This window comes from Aspergillus uvarum, assembly GCF_003184745.1.
Source record: "Aspergillus uvarum CBS 121591 unplaced genomic scaffold BO82scaffold_10, whole genome shotgun sequence".
NCBI lineage: Eukaryota > Fungi > Ascomycota > Eurotiomycetes > Eurotiales > Aspergillaceae > Aspergillus > Aspergillus uvarum.
Genome location: NW_020291307.1, coordinates 209854 through 227689, shown reverse-complemented (window position 1 = coordinate 227689; position 17836 = coordinate 209854). Strand labels below are relative to the sequence as shown.

The 17836-nt window shown below is 56.2% G+C and overlaps 6 protein-coding genes across 6 annotated transcripts; 1 reads left to right on the top strand and 5 right to left on the bottom strand.

Annotated features, from left to right (window-relative positions):
* Positions 1-297: 297 nt before the first annotated feature.
* BO82DRAFT_8182 (putative endoglucanase) lies at positions 298-3520 on the bottom strand. Its single transcript, XM_025641583.1, has 8 exons — positions 3235-3520; positions 3032-3176; positions 2778-2976; positions 2589-2712; positions 2422-2538; positions 2320-2373; positions 441-2273; positions 298-387 (listed from the first exon to the last, which is right to left on the bottom strand). The coding sequence occupies exons 1-8, from the start codon at positions 3335-3337 to the stop codon at positions 374-376; spliced, it is 2589 nt and encodes an 862-aa protein (XP_025494804.1). The 5' UTR covers positions 3338-3520; the 3' UTR covers positions 298-373.
* A 685-nt stretch (positions 3521-4205) lies between these two features.
* On the bottom strand, positions 4206-6071 carry BO82DRAFT_329309 (Metallo-dependent hydrolase; the record flags this gene model as incomplete). Its single annotated transcript, XM_025633048.1, has 4 exons — positions 5585-6071; positions 5403-5534; positions 5044-5346; positions 4206-4981 (listed from the first exon to the last, which is right to left on the bottom strand). Exons 1-4 carry the CDS (start codon positions 5859-5861, stop codon positions 4206-4208), a joined length of 1488 nt encoding a protein of 495 aa, XP_025494803.1. The 5' UTR covers positions 5862-6071.
* A 1137-nt stretch (positions 6072-7208) lies between these two features.
* On the top strand, positions 7209-9692 carry BO82DRAFT_329305 (glycosyltransferase family 2 protein; the record flags this gene model as incomplete). Its single annotated transcript, XM_025633047.1, has 3 exons — positions 7209-7903; positions 7952-9061; positions 9166-9692. The coding sequence occupies exons 1-3, from the start codon at positions 7693-7695 to the stop codon at positions 9690-9692; spliced, it is 1848 nt and encodes a 615-aa protein (XP_025494802.1). The 5' UTR covers positions 7209-7692.
* Positions 9693-10138: 446 nt separating this feature from the next.
* Positions 10139-11472, bottom strand: BO82DRAFT_276610 (multidrug transporter; the record flags this gene model as incomplete). Its single annotated transcript, XM_025631151.1, has 2 exons — positions 10139-11343; positions 11388-11472. The coding sequence occupies 2 exons, from the start codon at positions 11470-11472 to the stop codon at positions 10139-10141; spliced, it is 1290 nt and encodes a 429-aa protein (XP_025494801.1).
* Positions 11473-12749: 1277 nt separating this feature from the next.
* Positions 12750-14663, bottom strand: BO82DRAFT_389986 (TPR-like protein; the record flags this gene model as incomplete). Its single annotated transcript, XM_025638490.1, has 2 exons — positions 14586-14663; positions 12750-14520 (listed from the first exon to the last, which is right to left on the bottom strand). The coding sequence occupies exons 1-2, from the start codon at positions 14588-14590 to the stop codon at positions 12750-12752; spliced, it is 1776 nt and encodes a 591-aa protein (XP_025494800.1). The 5' UTR covers positions 14591-14663.
* A 1630-nt stretch (positions 14664-16293) lies between these two features.
* Positions 16294-17609, bottom strand: BO82DRAFT_381402 (dienelactone hydrolase; the record flags this gene model as incomplete). Its single annotated transcript, XM_025637851.1, has 3 exons — positions 16294-16606; positions 16667-17243; positions 17306-17609. The coding sequence occupies 3 exons, from the start codon at positions 17607-17609 to the stop codon at positions 16294-16296; spliced, it is 1194 nt and encodes a 397-aa protein (XP_025494799.1).
* Between the last annotated feature and the right edge of the window lie 227 nt (positions 17610-17836).

Genomic DNA, 17836 nt, shown 5'->3' with positions numbered 1-17836 from the left:
ATAGTTTTACAAATGACGCGTCAAAAATTCAATTATCCATCAGCAGGAACACTACATATGCCATAAGCATGAGTAACTATATCAATCTACTTGTAGATTTAGTCCCGGCGAGGAACGTCACCACGCCACATCGCTTGGAACATACTTCTTCCGCCCCGGAGCCTCAGCCTCGGCCGCGGGCCTCGCTCTCGCCTACGCCGTCTCCGCCGACCATCCACTAAATCCGAGATACAGAAGCACTCCATTACAAGATCATATTATGAAACAACACATCGACTAACAACAAGTGCAGTGCAGAGACACCACCAACGTCAGTCACCGACCACATAAATCAGGCTTCCCGCACGAATTCTCCTGTCATTCTTCCACGTCATCATGATGGAACGCCTGCACCCTCAGTTAGCGATCATCCATCACCTAGCGTGACACAACCAACTTACATTGCGAATAAAAGTTATTCGAATAGGTGCACGTGTACCCGCTCACGCAGACGGTCGCTCCCGTCCAGCCGCTGCCGCCACACTGCGCGTACGCCGAGGCCGTCGCGGTGCTGCCGCTTGACGTGGTCGTGCTGGTTGTGGTAGTCTTGGTTGTGGTGGTCGAGCTGGTTTTGGAAGTCGTGCTGGCCTTGGAAGTCGTGCTGGACGAACTAGTCGTGGTCTTCACGGTGGTGCTGGAAGACGTGGTCGAGGCGCTGCTGGTGGTGGTCTTTAGCGTCGTCGACACCGTCGTCGAGGTCTTGGAGGTGGTCGCCGTCGCCGTCGCCGTCGCTGTGGCGCCCGGCAGGCTCCCGCTGGGATTGCCGTAGAAGATGCCCCGGCCGTTGGTGCCCACGAACACGCGGCCGTAGGTCTGCAGGTCGCCGTTCACCACGTTGGCGGACCCCGAGCCGAATCCGTGCGACGCATCCGAGATCACCTGCCAGTTGGTGCCTGCGTCCTCGCTCTTGAACAGCCCCGCGGCACCGTCAATGGTGAAGAACCCGTAGATCACGACGTAGCTGCCCGTGGAGGACGCCTTGCCGAACCCAAAGCTCCAGCCCGCCGTGACGCCGCTGCCGATCTGCGTGAACGTACTACCGTAATCCGTGGAATGCCAGAGGCCCTTGTCGGTTGACGCCCAGACATCGCCCGCGATAGAGGGGTGCGCGCGGATGGCGTTGACGGTAGTGCTGGACCCCAGGCTCACGGTCTTGGTGAAGGAGGTCGCTGTGTTCTTCGACACGTAGATCGCGCCCGCGGATCCGCCATAGAAAACCGTGTTGTTGGATTTGTCGGAGGCGATGACCGCTCCGGAGGGGAGAGAGGAGACTGCGGTCAAGGTGCCCTGTGCCTTGGACACCAACGCACCCGAGGTGCTGGACATGAGAAGCACCGTGTCACCATCGGCGGACAGAGCCACCGCTCCGGTGCCGGTGCTGGTCGACGCGGCGTAGTCTGCATACCAAGTCGATCCGAAGTTCGACGACAGGGCGAGGGTCGGATAGTCGTCGCTAGCTCCGGATCGGACGATGTTGGAGGGCTTGTTGCCGGCGTAGTCGATGCCATTGGTCGTGCCGTAGGTCGGCGTGTGGAACGCTTGGTTTGGCGCTGCGTCCAGATCCGAGTGGTAGAACCCGCCGTCGTCGCCAACAGCGGACAGCAGCGCCGGTCCGCCGGGCGGCGTGATCAGTCCAAGCACTGCCATCTCCTCAATACCGACCGCCAGTGACTTGACTGTCACATTGTGCTTCGAGTCCCAATTCGTCAGGTCGTGTCCGCCATACACTGTCAGGCCCGTGCCGTAGAGCCAGTGGTTGGAGTCAAATGGGTCAATGGCAAGGGCTTCAACCATCCAGCCGACGCGAACAGGGATTTGGTCGGTCGAAGTCGTGTCCTGGATCCAAGGGGCGTTGCTAATATCATAGCTGTAGTAGTAATTAATGCTTGGATAACCGTTCCACTCCCAAATAGGAGACCAGGTCGCTCCCGAGTCAGTGCTACGGAAGATGAGCTCATCCGGCCACCAGCAGTTGAGTGCAGCCACCATCAAGGTGCCAGGAACTTGGAGGTCAACGGACAGACCACCGTAGCCGTAGTAGGTACTCGCAAGGGAGGTGGGACTGATATCCGTCCACACTCCGCTGGTGATGTTGTACTTGTGGACTGTTCCGTTTGTGCCATCGTAAGGACCAGCGCCATTCGCGTAGGAGATGTACAGCGTCTTCTCCTCAGGGGACAAGACCCCCTTGTGCGGAAGGAAGCCATACTGAGGCTCTCCAGACACCCAAGCCCCTGGGAAGTCAGCCCTGCTTTCAGTTGCGGGCTGTTTCACACTTACAAGTAGCACCCGCATCCTCCGACTTGAAAACCGACTTGCCAGCATCCGCGACTCCTATCAACACGTTAAAAGATGATGACACTTTCTCAAGGAGATACGCACCAACGAAAATCCTAGGCGTCGCAGACCCCGAGCTTCCAGAGGTAGAATCAAAGGTCACCCAAGCAATACCCACGGGGTCCGAGGTGTAGGTCGAGCTCGAATCCTGGAAATACGTTCCTGAACACGCTTAGCCTGAGCCCTCTCTCATCAAAACCAAAGAATCATACCAGTCCACGTGAAGGAGGTGACATTCGACCAGGTCGCTCCATAATCTGTACTCTTCCACAAGCCGTGCCCACTCCGCGCTCCAAAGTAGAGAATGCTATTCTTGTTCGGGTCGACCGCCAATCTCTGCATTGATTGCATCAGCTTTGCACTCTACCCACGGGATTGTCAAGCAAGGGAATTCAACATACCTCACCCATTCCGCGACCGGGCATATTCCCACCAACCTTGAACGGCAGCTTCGTCTCAGTCCAGGTATCACCCTGATCCGTCGAGCGCAGGATCGATCCCACATTGGGGTCCCAATCATTGGTATACATGCCCACCGCCACGTACACACGATCAGTGTCGACCGGATCCGTGGCAAGGGCATCGATGCCCCAGTCATGCCTGAGCGCGTCAGCCAACCTACTCACCCCGTTACCAGTGAATCAGGGCAGCCCACCAGGTATCATTTCCCACCCAATCCATCAACGGGGTCCACGTGTCGTCCGAATTCAGACGGTACGCGCCTCCGATATCCGTGCGCGCGTACGCCACGCCTTTGGCGGAGGGATTGAAGACGATGCCGGGGGTAAAACCTCCTCCGCCTGTTTGCTTGGCAGTCAGCAATCTTGGTTCCAAGTGTAGGGGATCAGACAGACATACCACCCGTGACGACGTTCTTCCACGTGTAGGCCTGCGACGCCGCAGCGTCTGCAAGCTTGCCCAGGAGGGCCGCGCATAGCAAGGCCAGGCTGGATCGGGCCATGGTGCTGAAGACGGTGGTTGATGGCTCAAGCTAGGTTGATCGACGGAGGGGTGGGTGCACTCCAGGTCTTATTTAAGTCACCCTCCCCATGACGGTACGCACCTGGTGTGTAGACAGTCCCATTATTGTTCTTGGCTTAATCAGGTTTAATTTCCGAACATCACTCCTCGGAGTATACCCCGCCTTGCTGCTCGAGCGGATTGGTGTCTTGGTAAGAATCATGGTGATATGATCCATCATGCAGATGCAGTGTAGGCAACAGAGGTCGCTGCAATGCAATATGGCTTAGATTAGTCTGTCAGCTAATCAAAGGCCCGAACGATCGTGTGACACGCACCTTGGCAGTGGAAGGCGTCCGAAATTGGCCAAGAAGTGAAGAAACGGATTGTCCACGGACGTTTCTCCGTCGAACCCTCGTCCGCACTCCCCTGTTGATCAGGGGTAATATGGATAAATCCCGGGCAGAGAGGTCAGGACGCTAAGGCAGGCTATCACTTGCAGGATGGTGTTCACTCCTTCATGCAGGGGTGGACCAGATAATAGGTTGAAGGGGGGGGGATGAGGGGAAGGTGACGAAAAGACCGTACTCAGTGCTAGTCTCGCCACGTGCCGCTGCCGCACGGGTACCTGAACATTCAGAGTGTCACCTGCCCATGACGCCATTCCTCTGCACACATCCATCCTCCTCGATCTGTCTCTATAATATCATCGGCCGTCGGTCCGAGTCGCCATATTAACTGGGAAGCTGATCGGATGGGCAGTCCGTGCTCCATAGGGCACGGAGGTATATTGGTAGGCTACTTCCATTACCACAACCCTTCTTTCTCGAAGGCTAATGCGACCCTCCTGGAGTCCTCAACGCCTCAGTTCAAACAAACTTGGTCAAATCCATATGGAAGATACTCAGTGCCTCTGACACTCGAGTTCCCACAGCCCCAGCTTCTACCGCAGCATTTTGAATCCTCTCCTGGCTGTCCCGCAGCTCCCTCGCGACATCCTTCCATTCCACCCTCTTTTTTGCGATCGTGACCTCAGAGAAAGAAGAGTCAATGTCCACCGGCACCAGCCGACCGCCTTGCTTGCGAATCGCGCCGTTAACAATCACCGTATCCACGTCGCGCACAGATGAATGCAACACAATTGCGGCCACCGGGTGCTTCTCCGCGGCGCAGATCATCCCCGGGCTCTCGCCGTCGAAGATCACCAGATCCGCAAGCTTCCCGACCTCGATCGACCCCAGCTGATCTGCCATGCCGATCGCGCGGGCGCCCTGGATCGTCCCCAGTCGGAAGGCATCTTGCACCGAGACGTCCAATGACCGCATATACTTCCCCTGCGCGAGAAGCTTCTCGTTCCGGCGAGCGCGCTCACTCTGCAACGCCAGGCGCATCTGGGTGACGATGTCTCCGGAGTTGTTACTATGGCAGTCAATCCCAAGCGCGGTGATGTTCGTGCAGCCGTCCTGAAAGCAGACGGGGTTCCCGTGGCCCATCTGCAGTTCGGTGTCGGGGGTGGCGGAGATCCATGCTTTCGCTTCAGAGAGTTTCTCGATGTCCGCGGTCGAGAGGTTGTTGCCGTGCGAGAGGAGAATGTCGGGGCCCAGGAGGCCGTAGTCCTCGAGAGTGTCGACCAGGGATCCGTCATCTGTTCGTGGGATGATCAGTGCCTGTATCCGGTGCTAAATGGAAAGATCGGCTTCGACGTACTGAAATATCCCCGCACGTAGTGAGTGGTGATCACTTTCACTCCCGCTCTACGGGCGCGATCGAACAGCGCGACGACCATCTCCTTCGGCAGCATGAACCCGTCAAAAGCCAGACCTAGCTGGACCCTCCCGTCGCCGAATGGCGCCGCCGCGGCCAGCTCCTCGAGTTGTTGGAGGACCCAATCATCGAGCAGGTTGGTGTGCATCTCGATTTCCGGCTCCCAGGTCTTGACCGTCGAGGTGGGCGTGTAGCAGAAGACAGAGCGGATGCCTGATGACGCTGTCGCTGCGATTCCATTCACGGCTGTCGTGCCTGTTAGTTACCGGGGCGTGGTAAGCAGGGCAGACAGCAAGCCTTACAATGAGCGGGGGTGACATTCATGTGAGCATGGTCCACCACGGTGGTAGTGCCTGCATCCAAAGCCTCGAGACAGCCTCCCAGCTCGCCCCAGAAGATATCCTCTGGTGTGAAGTTGACCTGCTGCAGGTTTCCTGTCGCTACTTCAGTATACAGTTCTCTGCAGAAGAGGCATACTACCGACCCGTGGGCATATACTCGATCAACGTGTGATCGGCATGGCGTCCCTTGAGCTGTGTCTGCCAGAGATGGTGGTGTGTATCGATGAATCCAGGGGAGATGATCTTCCCGGTGCAGTCGATGACCTGAGTGGATGCGGCAGGCGGGGCTATCTGGGGCGCGATCTGCGAGATCTTGGTTCCTTCGATGAGTAGCGAGTAGTTGCGGAGGGGAACGACGTGGTCAGTTTTGTCGCCGGAGGGAACCAGAATCGTCGCATTTTGTAGAAGGATTGATGCCATTTCGGTATTGTTCTTGATCGGGTTGATAAGCTCAGCACTTAGTGGCCTGAGACGATGCAGTGCGGCTATCCTCGGTCGACTTGTTTTGATGCTGGCTGGAACTCAAGCAAGCGCGTGAACCATGTTCGTTATATGGTCAGGATAAACATCTGATCGAGGGTCTAGATGGACGGTGCGTTGGTAAGCCTCGGAGCCAAGAGAGCGCGAAACGCGATGGTGACAGGTGGTCCACGGTGGGTCGAAAGGAGGAGTGGATCGACGTCATGTGTGAGGGGAAGGTCTCACCTGATGCCGGATATATGAATGATAACCCGGTGTTTTATAGACGATGCATGTAAGCAAGGTGAGCATAGTGACAGCATTAATGGTGTGGATTCCACCAAGATAACCTCATTTGGGAGTGTAAGATAGGAGGGACGACATTGTCGATCGGCACATTGTTGATTAAGTTATATATTCCAGTCTGCTAATGAACGATCCGCTGTTTCAACAAAACAAGCCCAGGGAAACACTACAGATAGATCAGCTATAGGACACACATATACATGGAGTACATTTTCATAATCCAAATATAGCCTACAAATCCACATAACAAATAACCTCAACAACACATCCCCCGATCTCCCTCCAACAGCAGTTGCAAAGAAGCGCACGATCGGCCGACTCAGAACTTACATAAGCGGATACCGGCTTGCTCATCGGACCGAGTCACCTGACCCAGCATCCCCGAGCCCACCAGCCAGAAAAGCGCTAATGCAAAGGGGGCTAGCAGCCTACGCGGGGGCAAATCATGCACTGCACGGAGCATCTTTCTTCAACAGTTCTTCCCTAGATCAACTTTTACCCACAAGTACGGAATACAGTACAATTCCAAAAAAATAGTCAGCTGCCTTCTGAGTAATCGGCTGATTAGCTCATCTTCCACCGGCGTATAGAACCAGTAATTATCATGTGTGAACCGTAAATGATGGACTGCCACCCCAGCCGGAAGCAACGGAAGACCCCAAGGCGCTAACATCGGGCCGGAGAATGACAGAACGGGTGAGAGGAGAGGCGGTCTGCATTTCGAATAGGGGGGTTTGTTGCTGTTGCGGTGGCAAAGGGTGGCCTCTTGTCTAGCCACGTGTGGATGGAATAGGGGCGTACCTGCAGAGTTAGATCGCAGATATTGATGGTGATACTTTGTCTGTAGATGTGCACTGCGTATACTCTGTACTGCAGTAAGATCAGCAGTGGAAACCCTCCAGTGGACGATCTCCCGAGGCACGAAGGAAGGGGATAACTAGGAGAGAGCCATCGCGATCAGACCCAGACCCAGTCTAGAACTACTACCACCACCACTAACTACTAGCATCAAGACACACACCAACTCCAAACTCCCAACTCCCAACTCCCAACAAACAAGCTTGGAACCCGAGGCGGTGAAGACACCGACCTGCCAACCTGCCAATCGGCAAGGCCCTCCCCGCATCTCGCCCCCTAACCGTGCAAGTGAATGTTTACAGAATCGCCCCGATCCGGCAATAAGTGGATCAACGGAGGTGGGAAATTCTAGAACTAAAATGGCCTCGAGCTGGCGGCGGCGCACAAAACCTCCTTGCGACGGCCAGGGAGTTCATCGTTATTTTTTTCTCTCTCTCTCTCTCTCTTCTTCTCTTTCAAACGCTTCGCGACTGACAACACGTTTCCTCATGACCGTGATCTGCAGCTGAGGATTGAGTGGCACGCTGGTTCTGTCCGCAGATCCGGAGACTAAGCTCCAGCACAAGCAGACTCGTTCGTCTCCAACGACCGCACTGAATCCTCCTGCCAACCGACTCAGCGCAGCAAAATGTCGGCGCGAGGCTACAACGTCCAGGAACTTCCCCCGGACCCAAGGATCCTGTCCGGCCTGAACTACCGCGGCTCTCTGTACTATGTGGCGCAAACGGCGGTCTGGACGTTCCAGGCGTATTTCGTGCTGCGGCTGGTGTCGATCCTGACCTCGCCCGTGCAGACATGGCAGATGTGGGTGACGCTGGCCATCGAGGGGATGTTCGCTCGTGAGTCAGTCTTCCAGGACGACAAAAAGCACAACTAACCCACCGCAGTGCTCTCGCGACAAGACCAGCTCCTCACCATCGCATCGGGCCGCGCGCCGCCCAACTCACCCCGCAAGCGCCTGCGCCTGCAAGGCGATGAGAACCTCCCCACCGTTGAAGTCCTGCTGCCCTGCTGCGGCGAGCCCGTCGAGGTGATCCTGGATACGATCCGCGCCGCGTGCACGCTGGACTACCCCGTGACAAAATTCCGGGTCCGCGTGCTCGACGACGGCGGCTCAGCGGCACTCCGCGCGGCCGTCACGGAGCTGCAACCCACATGGCCGCACCTCTCCTACCACTCGCGCGGCCGGCAGACGGGGCAGGTGTTCGCGAAATCGGGCAACCTGAACTATGCGCTGCAGACGCTGCAAGAGAAGACGCAGCCCGAATTCTGCGCGATTTTCGACGCCGACTCGATCGCGGCGCCGGAGTTCCTGCGCGCGACGCTGCCGCATCTCCTCGCGACGCCCGAGGCGGTCCTGGTCACCACGCGCCAGTACTTCTACAACCTGCCGCGCGGGGACCCGTTCTCGCAGTCGCGGCTGCACTTCTACACGTGCCAGAACACGGAGCTGGATCTGCAGGGGCGCGCGATCGACGCCGGGTCCGGGGCGCTGTTCCGGCGGCGCGCCATCGTCGACGCCGGCGGGTACCCGACCTACTCGTTCTCGGAGGACTGGCAGCTGTCGCTGGTGCTGCAGGGCTTGGGCCATGTGACAATCCAGGTGCAGGAGCCGCTGCAGTTCGGGCTCGTGCCGACGTCGCTGGCGGGCCACATCGCGCAGCAGAGCCGGTGGCACATCGGGCACACGCAGCAGAACCGGGTGCTGTTTGCCCCCTACAACGTGACCATGTCGCGGCCGATGCAGTGGGGGATCGTGCTGAACGGGCTGGCCATCACGGGGCGGCTGGTCGCCTTACTCGCAATCTTTGTGGCGGTCCCAGCTCTCCTCCTCACCGGGCAGCCCCTAATTTCAACCACCAGTTACCTCAAACCCCAGCTTATCTTGGCAACAGCCCACGTCGCACTCAGCTGGCTCTTCGCCTGCCTGCAATCCGCGCACACAGACTTCCAAAGCGCGCCTTTTGCCCATCTGGAAAATACCTGGCTCGCAGGATGTAAGCACCCCCAAACCCCCGTTTTTGCCCCCCTCCCTCACTACCCCCCCCCCCTCCCCCCCTACACCCAGAACCAAAACCAAGACTAACCAAAACGAAAACAGCACACCTCCTGGCCCTCCTCCGCTTCCACCTAATCTCCCCCCGCCCCAAAAAAGGCTCCTTCGTAACCGGCAGCACCACCAACACCTCGAACCGCCCCGCCGCCCCAACTGTCTGGCAGAACCTGCACCACAACCTGTGGGACAACGGCATCGGGTTCAGCGCGCTGCTGCTCTGCACTACTCTCGTCGCATTTACTCTGGCCCTGTGGCGGGGTGTCTCCGACTTTACCCCGACCTCGCACGTAGTGGCAAGGTTGCTGACGGGCGCAGCCTTCCCGCCGATGCTGCATATCACCTTCCTCGTGGTGCTGAGTCTCGTCGAGCCGGTGGTGCATCTGCTCGCGCCGCCGGTGTTTCCAGACCGGAAGGCGGGGTTGGAGGTTTCGAAGGGGGGGGTGTGGCAGCCTAAGGCGGAGGTGCGGGTGGCGTGCGTGCAGCAGCGGAAGGCGGTGGGGGGGTTTGTGGGGAGGATCGTGGTGGTGGTGGTGGGGTTGGGGGCCGTGGGGGTCGGGGTGTGGTGGTTGTAGATGGTGTAGTTGAGGCTGGATAGGGTTGTGGGCATGCGCGTGGTGGCAGGGGGGGCTATCTGCGTAGGGGGTGGTTTTGGGTTACTTGAGTAAATTGGGTAGAAATACTGTTTAATAGGCAATAGATAATCATGGGGTTTGGGACGGTTCGGATGGAGAACATTGATGAGCTTGAACAACTTAGATTCAGGAGTCAGATGAATCTTACTATCTTCTGACCCCGTATTCCGGACCAAGTGCAGTCTACCGGCAACTGGTCCACTAGGTATGCATGCATGCAGCGCAGAAACGGATCTATAGTCTGACAAACCAACCAATGCCAAAAGAATCAATCATCTACCACAAATTCGAACGCACAACACAATCGAAACCCTACAACAACAACAAAAAAAAAAAAAAAAAAACCACCGGAATATCTTCCTCCTCCACCACCACCACAAGACCGACTAGAGAATCTCCGGATCCCGAAACCGCCCCTTCCCCTCCCTCAACCTCCTCCCAAACACCACAATCCCCGCCATCCCAACTACGCCCAACACCAACACGCCCCCCAGCACACTCGACCCCCTCCCCACCCCTAGATTCTGGTACAGCGGCACCCCGTAATGGATGGAGCCCGCCGCCAGCGCCGACCGGCAGAAGTCATTCGCCGCGAACAGGCTTGCCGCATACCGCGGGTACATCTGCGGAAGATACAGGAACAGACATTGGAAGATGACGAAGACGCCGCCGGTGTAGAGGACCACTCCTACCAGGCTGGGGAGCCAGTGGATGGCGGGGCGGGCGGTCCAGCCGAACAGAAAGAGGCCGATGGGGAGGAAGAGCGTGGCCGGGAGGGCGGGGAGGAGGTTGCGTTCCGGGTTTCCCTTGTTGTTGGAGGTGGGATTCGCATGGTCGGGTTTGGCTTCATGATCGGGGGGAGGGGTCCGGCCGGAGAAGATATATGGCAACAGGATCAGAAAGTACACCGCCGCAGCAACGAGGCATCCCACTAGCACGCTCAGGTAGAATAAGGCCAACGTCCCGGTGGAGACTCGGTAGCCCTCCAGATACGCGACGGGGAACGAGTCGAAAAAGATGTAGTAGCTCGAGTAGATGAAGGAGGTGTACAGATTCACAAAGAACACCGCCGGGTCCTGCAGGGTGATCTGCACCGGCTTGACGAGGTAGAATTTGAGGCGGTCCCAGGCGGAAATGTCGGTCGTGCCGGCGGAGGCGATCGCGATCCCCCGCCGGAGCCGGACGGTGGGCGAGTACGTCTCTGGCAGGACGAACAGCAACACCCCCACCGGCGCGGACATGCACGCGATCAGCCAGATGGACCAGTGCCACGAGAGCTGGTACACGAGGTGGTCCGTCAGCAACGGGCCCAGCGCCGGCCCGCAGTAGGCCGCCGCCGTCCAGAGGCCCAGCGCGTAGGGGTATTGGTACTCGTCGAACATGTCGTACATGCTGGCCGCCCCGTTGGCCAGGCATGGGCTGCCGAAGAACCCCTGGATCGACCGGAGGAAGACGAACGCGCTGAAACTGTCCGCGCTGGCGGCGCCCACCGTGAGGGCGATGAAGACCGCGAAGCTGCTGAAGTAGACCACGGAGCGACCGATGGATGGAATCTCGCTCATCGGACCCCACAGGAGAGGTCCTGCACCGTCTACAGTTGTTAATTAATACCTCACTGGAGACGGGGATACTTACACCCCAGAACATAGGCCGACAGCCCGAGTAAAGCCCGCTGTTCACTCATCCCCATCTGTTTGACCAGCACCGGAACAGCCGACATGTACATCGCGGACCCGGCATAGACCACGAAGCTGACTCAGTTAAGAACAACGAACATGGCCAGGAGTTCTCGGCAGACATACGTATAGATGTAGATTACGCTGGCGGTGAACACCTTGCGCGACAAAGGCCAGTTCTGCGGATTGGCATCATGGGACTCCCAGTCATGGCTAGCTGAAGGGCTCTCGATGTGTGAGCCGTTCGGTTCCGTAACATTTGTTGATGAAGCGCCATGACCTGTCTTTTCACGTCTGTGACGTAAGGATCGAAGGCAATAGATGATTGGTAAATCCGACAATGTCTGCAACATGGCTAGTCAATTGCAGAAAAGCTGCGAGAGTACACAATTTGACGCACTCCTGAGCGGCCAAAGTGAGTATATATGCACAGATGCACATACCGCTGTGGTTGAGTACCGTCCACTACCTACACAATTGACTGTATGCATACGCATCATTTGAAGCCGCCTCCATGGCGTCAACTCTTCACACCGGGATTCCCCCGCCGGCTGGAATGTGAATTGGACCCCATTTGCAGATCAGCACCCCAAACAGGTATTATGCAGCACCATGGGCCTGGACGGGAATTTGATTCTACCCAAACAGGGATCAAACGACTTCTCGAGCCTGTTGAATAGCCGAATCGAAGTCACGAACATGACTCGGAGCGATTTCCTGTGACGTCTGACGCATTCCCGATGCAGCTGTGAGATGTGTATGCGCCCGAGAACGAGAGTAGATCCCGTGTGGAATGACAGAAGCGAAATAGTCCAGAGTGCGAGATGCCGTCAGATGGGATATGTGCCCTTCAGGTAAGGATGCTAGTCAGGTGGTGTAAAAAAGGATGAAAAGTTCACAGAAGAACCGAGGGAGGATTGTTGTTTGGGAACGAATAAACCTAGGAATAAAGATCGGTCAGAGTGAGAGAGGAAGGGAAGAAGGGAGAAGAAGATCGGTTCTTCAGACAATGGGAAGCCAAACGGCAATTCTACAGGTCAAGTCCTCACCGGCAGCAGTCACTGCACCACTGCACCACTGCACCACTTCGCCACATCACCCTGCTCGGTCATTCTTATATACTCGATGAAAAAAGCAGGCATTCCTTGCGCAACACCCCTCATGCAGATTAGGATTAAACGCCAATCTTCAGGCGGGTGGCGAGGTTCTGAAATAAATCGGTGCCCCAGGTCATACGTGAGAGCTTTCATTTGCTGTATGTACTGAGCTTCGCAACCAGAACCGTCAATCCATCGCTTTGAAACTCATCTCTACAACTGCGTCAACACCCACACTCGCAACAATTCCCTGCTTCCACCGCGCTCAACCGACAATAGCACGAAGTCACAATGGGCACGTCCGCCGCCGCCATCGCCAGATCCCGGGCCGGCTCGATCAGCCTCGCCTCGTCCAGCTTCTTCTGCCGCACCAGACACTCATGCAGCCCATGCAGTCCCCAAACATTATTGAGCCGGCCCTTCCGCCGCGGAAACCCCTCCGCCATGCCCAAATCCTCCCGGAACACCCTCTCCGCCTCCGTCACCCGCCCCTGCTCGAGCAACAGTCCTCCCAACGCATGTCTGACCGGCTGCATCCACGGCGGCGGGTCCCCGTAGGGCAGATCATCCTCCAGCTCGGCCGCCCTCGCCAACGTCTTGAACGCCTGATCCACCTCGCCCCGGCGGTACTCCAGCTCGCCCTGCAACATCTTCGCGCCCACGGCCAACACATCAACCTGCTTGCTCGGCAAACTCGCGATGCGGGTAATCGGCACCTTCCCCCTGGCCTCATCGAACCGCCGCTGCATCGCCTCCGCCTCCTCCACCTTCCCCAGCGCACTCAACGCGATCCCTTTTGCATACAACACCGTCGCATACGTCGCGCAATACAGCTCTCGATCCTGCGGCTCCTGCAGCCCAAGAATCTCCTCCCACCGCCCAAACCGCACCAGCACATGCGCACGGTTCCCCAGGAACGACTCCACCCAGTCCGCGACGGGGGGACTTTTGATCCGCAGCGTCTCCTCAGTCACCAACCCCTCCAACTGGCGTACCGCCTCCATACTCACAGCGAACTGCCCCGCAATCAGCGCAGAATACAGCTTCGCGCAGATGTTATGCACGCGGTACGCGACATACAGCGCCCCACCCACGCCCGCGCCCGTGCGCCCCTCCGCCACACACCCGGCGACATACGTCTCGTCTGCGCGGATTGCGTCCGAGTTCGACTCCACGGAGCGCCGGTAGTCGCCGACGGCCATGTCGATGTGCGTCGGCATATGCAGGAGATGGGCGGCGTCGGGCGCCGCACGTCGCAGCCGGTCCGCGGCCGGCAGCGCGATCTCCGGGTACGGCGACATCTCCATCAAGTGGATGTACAGGTGGCACAGCGTCGGGTTGTGTTGCGCTTCGCGGCCGGTCGCGAACGCGGCCTCGATCAGCTGTCGCGCTTCCACTGTGTGTCGCCCGCTGGGTTCCCCCGTCGTCAGGTTCCATAGGCCCCGCGGGGAGATGCACATCAGCGCTTCGATGAGTAGGGCGGTGATGTCGATGTCATCCGGGTGCTCGCGGCAGGCTGTGCGCATGGCGTCTGCGTAGGCTTGGTTCAAGCGGGCGAAGTCGATGGGGAAGTTATCGGCAGGGATGGTTTCGGAGGGGCCGGTGGATGCGGCCCAGCGTGGGAAGCGGGGGAAGAGGGCGGTGATGAGGGCTCTTTCGGCCGCGGTGGCTTTATTGGCTGGGTCGTTGGCGAGTTCGAGGGCGTGGGTGAGCGCGCACAGGGCCTTGGTGATGCTCGTAGCGAGGTCGGCGCGGTCGAAGAAGGCCCACGCTTTATTGTAGTTGGGGCCGAGGCTGTAGGCGATGCCCCAGTGGGCCATGGCGCATTTGGGGTCGTGCTCGACAGCCGCCTCGAAGCAGCGCAGGGCTTCTTCGTGGTTGAAGCTGTAGGCCCATTGCCAGCCGCGGGTGAACCAGGTCTGGGCTGCGGGGGAGGTGGTGGTCACCTTGCGGGCGTAGGTGCCTAGGTTGTAGTAGGCGTCTCCTGGTGGGGGTCTAGAGATGTTAATGGTTAGGAGGAACTGAAGGCGTCAAGTAGAGAAAGTCAGGGAGAGACTTACGCCATCTTGACAGTTGATTGCAAGATGGTGATGGGTGTCAAGAAGAAGAGTTGTGTTGTGGAGGAAAGTCTGGGAAGATAAGCTGTGTTGTTACTTATAATAAGGCGGGAGCGGGGTAAAGCATTGCCCACCTCGGCGAGCTGCGGGGCTGCTTAGCGTTCAGTGTGGCGGACTTGTCACTTTGGCCGCTTTAGTGAATGTAGATCCCGCCGCTATTGCAGCAATGCATCGCAAGGGATCTGTGCACTGCATCCATCCATTCGTAGCTCGAGACCAAGTCGGCGATGTGCAGGGGTGACTGGGAATGGGCAACGATACTCCGTAGCACGGGAGCATACTGTACGCGACTCTAGGTGCTCGCTCAATAGTTGCAAGTGGTAGCCATTTGTCGCGATGATTATGCTATTTAGGGTACCGATTGCGCAATGCCACACTAATTTCGCTAATATAAATTAGTATAGCTTCAGGCCAGGTAGAAAATGCTTTCTAAGGCGTCTAGAGAGTAGTTGGTATTTTAATAGCATATGTTTGTGGATACACACTACAAATGATACTCCGATGATCGGGGAGCGCCATTTTGGGAACTATACTAATCATAAGCGTCCCTGGCTAAGAGCAAAGACACTAAGCATACACTTCAGGTCGCCAATTAATTAACCCGTGGACCAAACGGACTCTAATGGATTATGTGAACTGAGTAAATATGAAGCCGAGTAGTGAATCTAAACTTTGTGTGTGTACTTAACTTCACAGGATGCAACTCTACTCATAAGACCTTGGCTACAAAAATTACCCATACAAAGATGTATCACACACCTTAGCTCTTGTGGCCTGCTTAGGAACGAGCGCGGTGGCTGGTTATCGTGACCGCGACGAAGGGAAATTGGGGACAGCCTTGATACAATAGTTTAGGCCAGGAGAATCAGTTCACTGTTGGACTTCAAGGGATCCAAGATCTAAAGCGGGCTTACACCTGCCCTTGAGGTGACCGTGGATATTGGAGTCGAAAATATTGAAGAATGGGTGATGGAGGTGATGATAGAGGCAGAGGGGACTTTGAGGAAGGGCCTTCATCGAGAAAGACTGTTGTTGCTGATGAACAGTCTTTTTGCTGAACGAGCTTGGCTTGGCAACTCGGTCTTTAGAAAGCTATATGTGCTAGAGAAGCAACCCTATTAGTATGAGCCCCATCATTCCTTCGTTACCCAAGTCTACCTGTTAGTATATCACCCTTAGAAGAACTCAGAGGCAATGCCAACAGCAGGGGCATTTGAGGATATCTACGAGCTACGAGCTCTTCGTCTTTCCTAGTCCCAAATACCAGCCCCCCATGGCATAGATCCACAAGCATGTGGGAGTATGGGACTGGTTCATCCAGTACTGCCTCACCTAGAACACATAGAAGACCCTTGAAATAATCTTTTGGAGACATATAAGAGAATTGGTCTATGGCACGAGCAAGGGAACCAGATGTAAGATGATAGATAGGTTTCATGGTATTCTCTCGCTCAACACTCTGATACCTGGACAGCAGCAAACAGCTCTTCAATGCTGCGTATGATGTATGGAAGGCAAATGCTCCTGTACACCACTACTACTCCATTTGTTTTTCTTACCCGGAGAAAGCTTGATTCGCATGTGTCAAGTGCTTGGACAGCGTTCAATTAGAGCATAGCCTGGTCGCCATCACCGTCCTCGTCTTCCAGATTCATCGTGTTGTTTCCCGGACAGCATAAGCAAACATTTCATTGGAAGTCACGCTACTCTCATCGATCATCTTGTCTGCTGTTTCGGACCCTGCGCCCGGAACGCGATACTCGAGGTTCGTGAAGGGCTGCGGATATGGACCGTGGGGAAGTTCGTAAGGTATTGGCAGATAGTCCGGCATCAAGCCAAGCTGAAATAGCACTGTCAGTTGATCCCACGTAATATGTTCGTGGTACAGCCTGTCTCCCCGAATGTTGACCACGGCAATGAATGGGATTCGGAGAGCTTTCCCGGTAGGGGGGATTCCGGGGATGCTAGATTATTATCGCATGTTAGAAGAGAGTCCATTGGAAACAGGTGCAGCGGGCTCTTACAGCCAATCGACCGGCTTGTCATGGGTGAAACACATAACAAACTCGTCCACAACCCGATCAATTCCGACTGTGCGACTGACGAGCTCCAAAGTCGTATCGTCTGGGTTGTTGAAGATGAAATGATTTGCATAGAAGTCCGTCAGCTTCTGCCTGCCGATGCCGCCCGTCATGGTTGGAATATGATTCACATATGGCTCTTGAACCATGGTGCTCATCGTGCTCTCGACCGAGCGTTCTTCAAACTCGAATCCGGTATGTTCATCCCATATCTCCTCAAGATCAAACCACGGTCCGTCAAGCCGTTTCTTCAAGAAGGTCAGACATCGTGTATGTGCGATAGCGGCTGGGGCCGCGCTGAAATCCCTGTGCGATGGGACGATAAAGGAGGCCGATGGAACGTTTCCATAGTGGTAGATAATTCCATGCTCGTGAGTTGACTTCAAGCCTCGCTCAGGTACGTGGCAGATGAAAGGTTTCTTCGGTGCATGTGTGAGAGTCCCATACACCACAACAGCCCCAATTTCATCGCAGTTGTCAATTTCCGCAACAATCTCATTAACATACGGCAGGGGATATACTATGATACCCATGTTAGTGTATTGCTACGCATCTCTGCAGGGGTGTCAATGGACTCCAGACCGATGACCCCGTATCCTGTCTTCTGATCACAATCTCCGTGTTCACGAAGGGCATTGATGGCTCGGTGGAGATCCCCTGTGACTGTGCGACTGTCCGAGGAAACCGTTACTTGGACGACGGTATAGCTCTCTTCTGCCCACTTTTGCAATGGGTCAGGGTCGAGCGTTGTCCTTTCGTTCTGCTCACCGGGGATTGTGTTTGTTTGAATAATAATGAGACCCGGTCCGTGCCCTCGGTGTGAGAGCGGTGGGTGGAGAATCAGGCTTTGGGTCAAGATGACTGGTTTGGCGTTGGGAAGAGACATTTTGAGCTGGAATGCTAGTCGAGGGATGAAAAATTGTCGGATATTGAATGGAATTACTGTTGAAGAGAAGTAGACGAGAAAAAGTTATTTATGAGCGTTTCCGGATCTTCGGTCTCCGCCGGAATTGGTCCGTTGAGTGCACGGGCCGAGCACCCTGTTCTAGTATATCACTCATCTGTCTCTTCTTAGAGGATACGTACCCATAGAGACGCGGGATTAGGGGTTCT

Coding starts and splice junctions, on each gene's coding strand:
- BO82DRAFT_8182 (XM_025641583.1), bottom strand. CDS start 3,337: ATGGCCCGATCCAGCCTGGCCTTGCTATGCGCGGCCCTCCTGGGCAAG. Junction 3,177..3,234: donor GAAGAACGTCGTCACGGGTG/GTATGTCTGTCT, acceptor CCAAGCAAACAG/GCGGAGGAGGTTTTACCCCC. Junction 2,274..2,319: donor GGAGGATGCGGGTGCTACTT/GTAAGTGTGAAA, acceptor CTGACTTCCCAG/GGGCTTGGGTGTCTGGAGAG.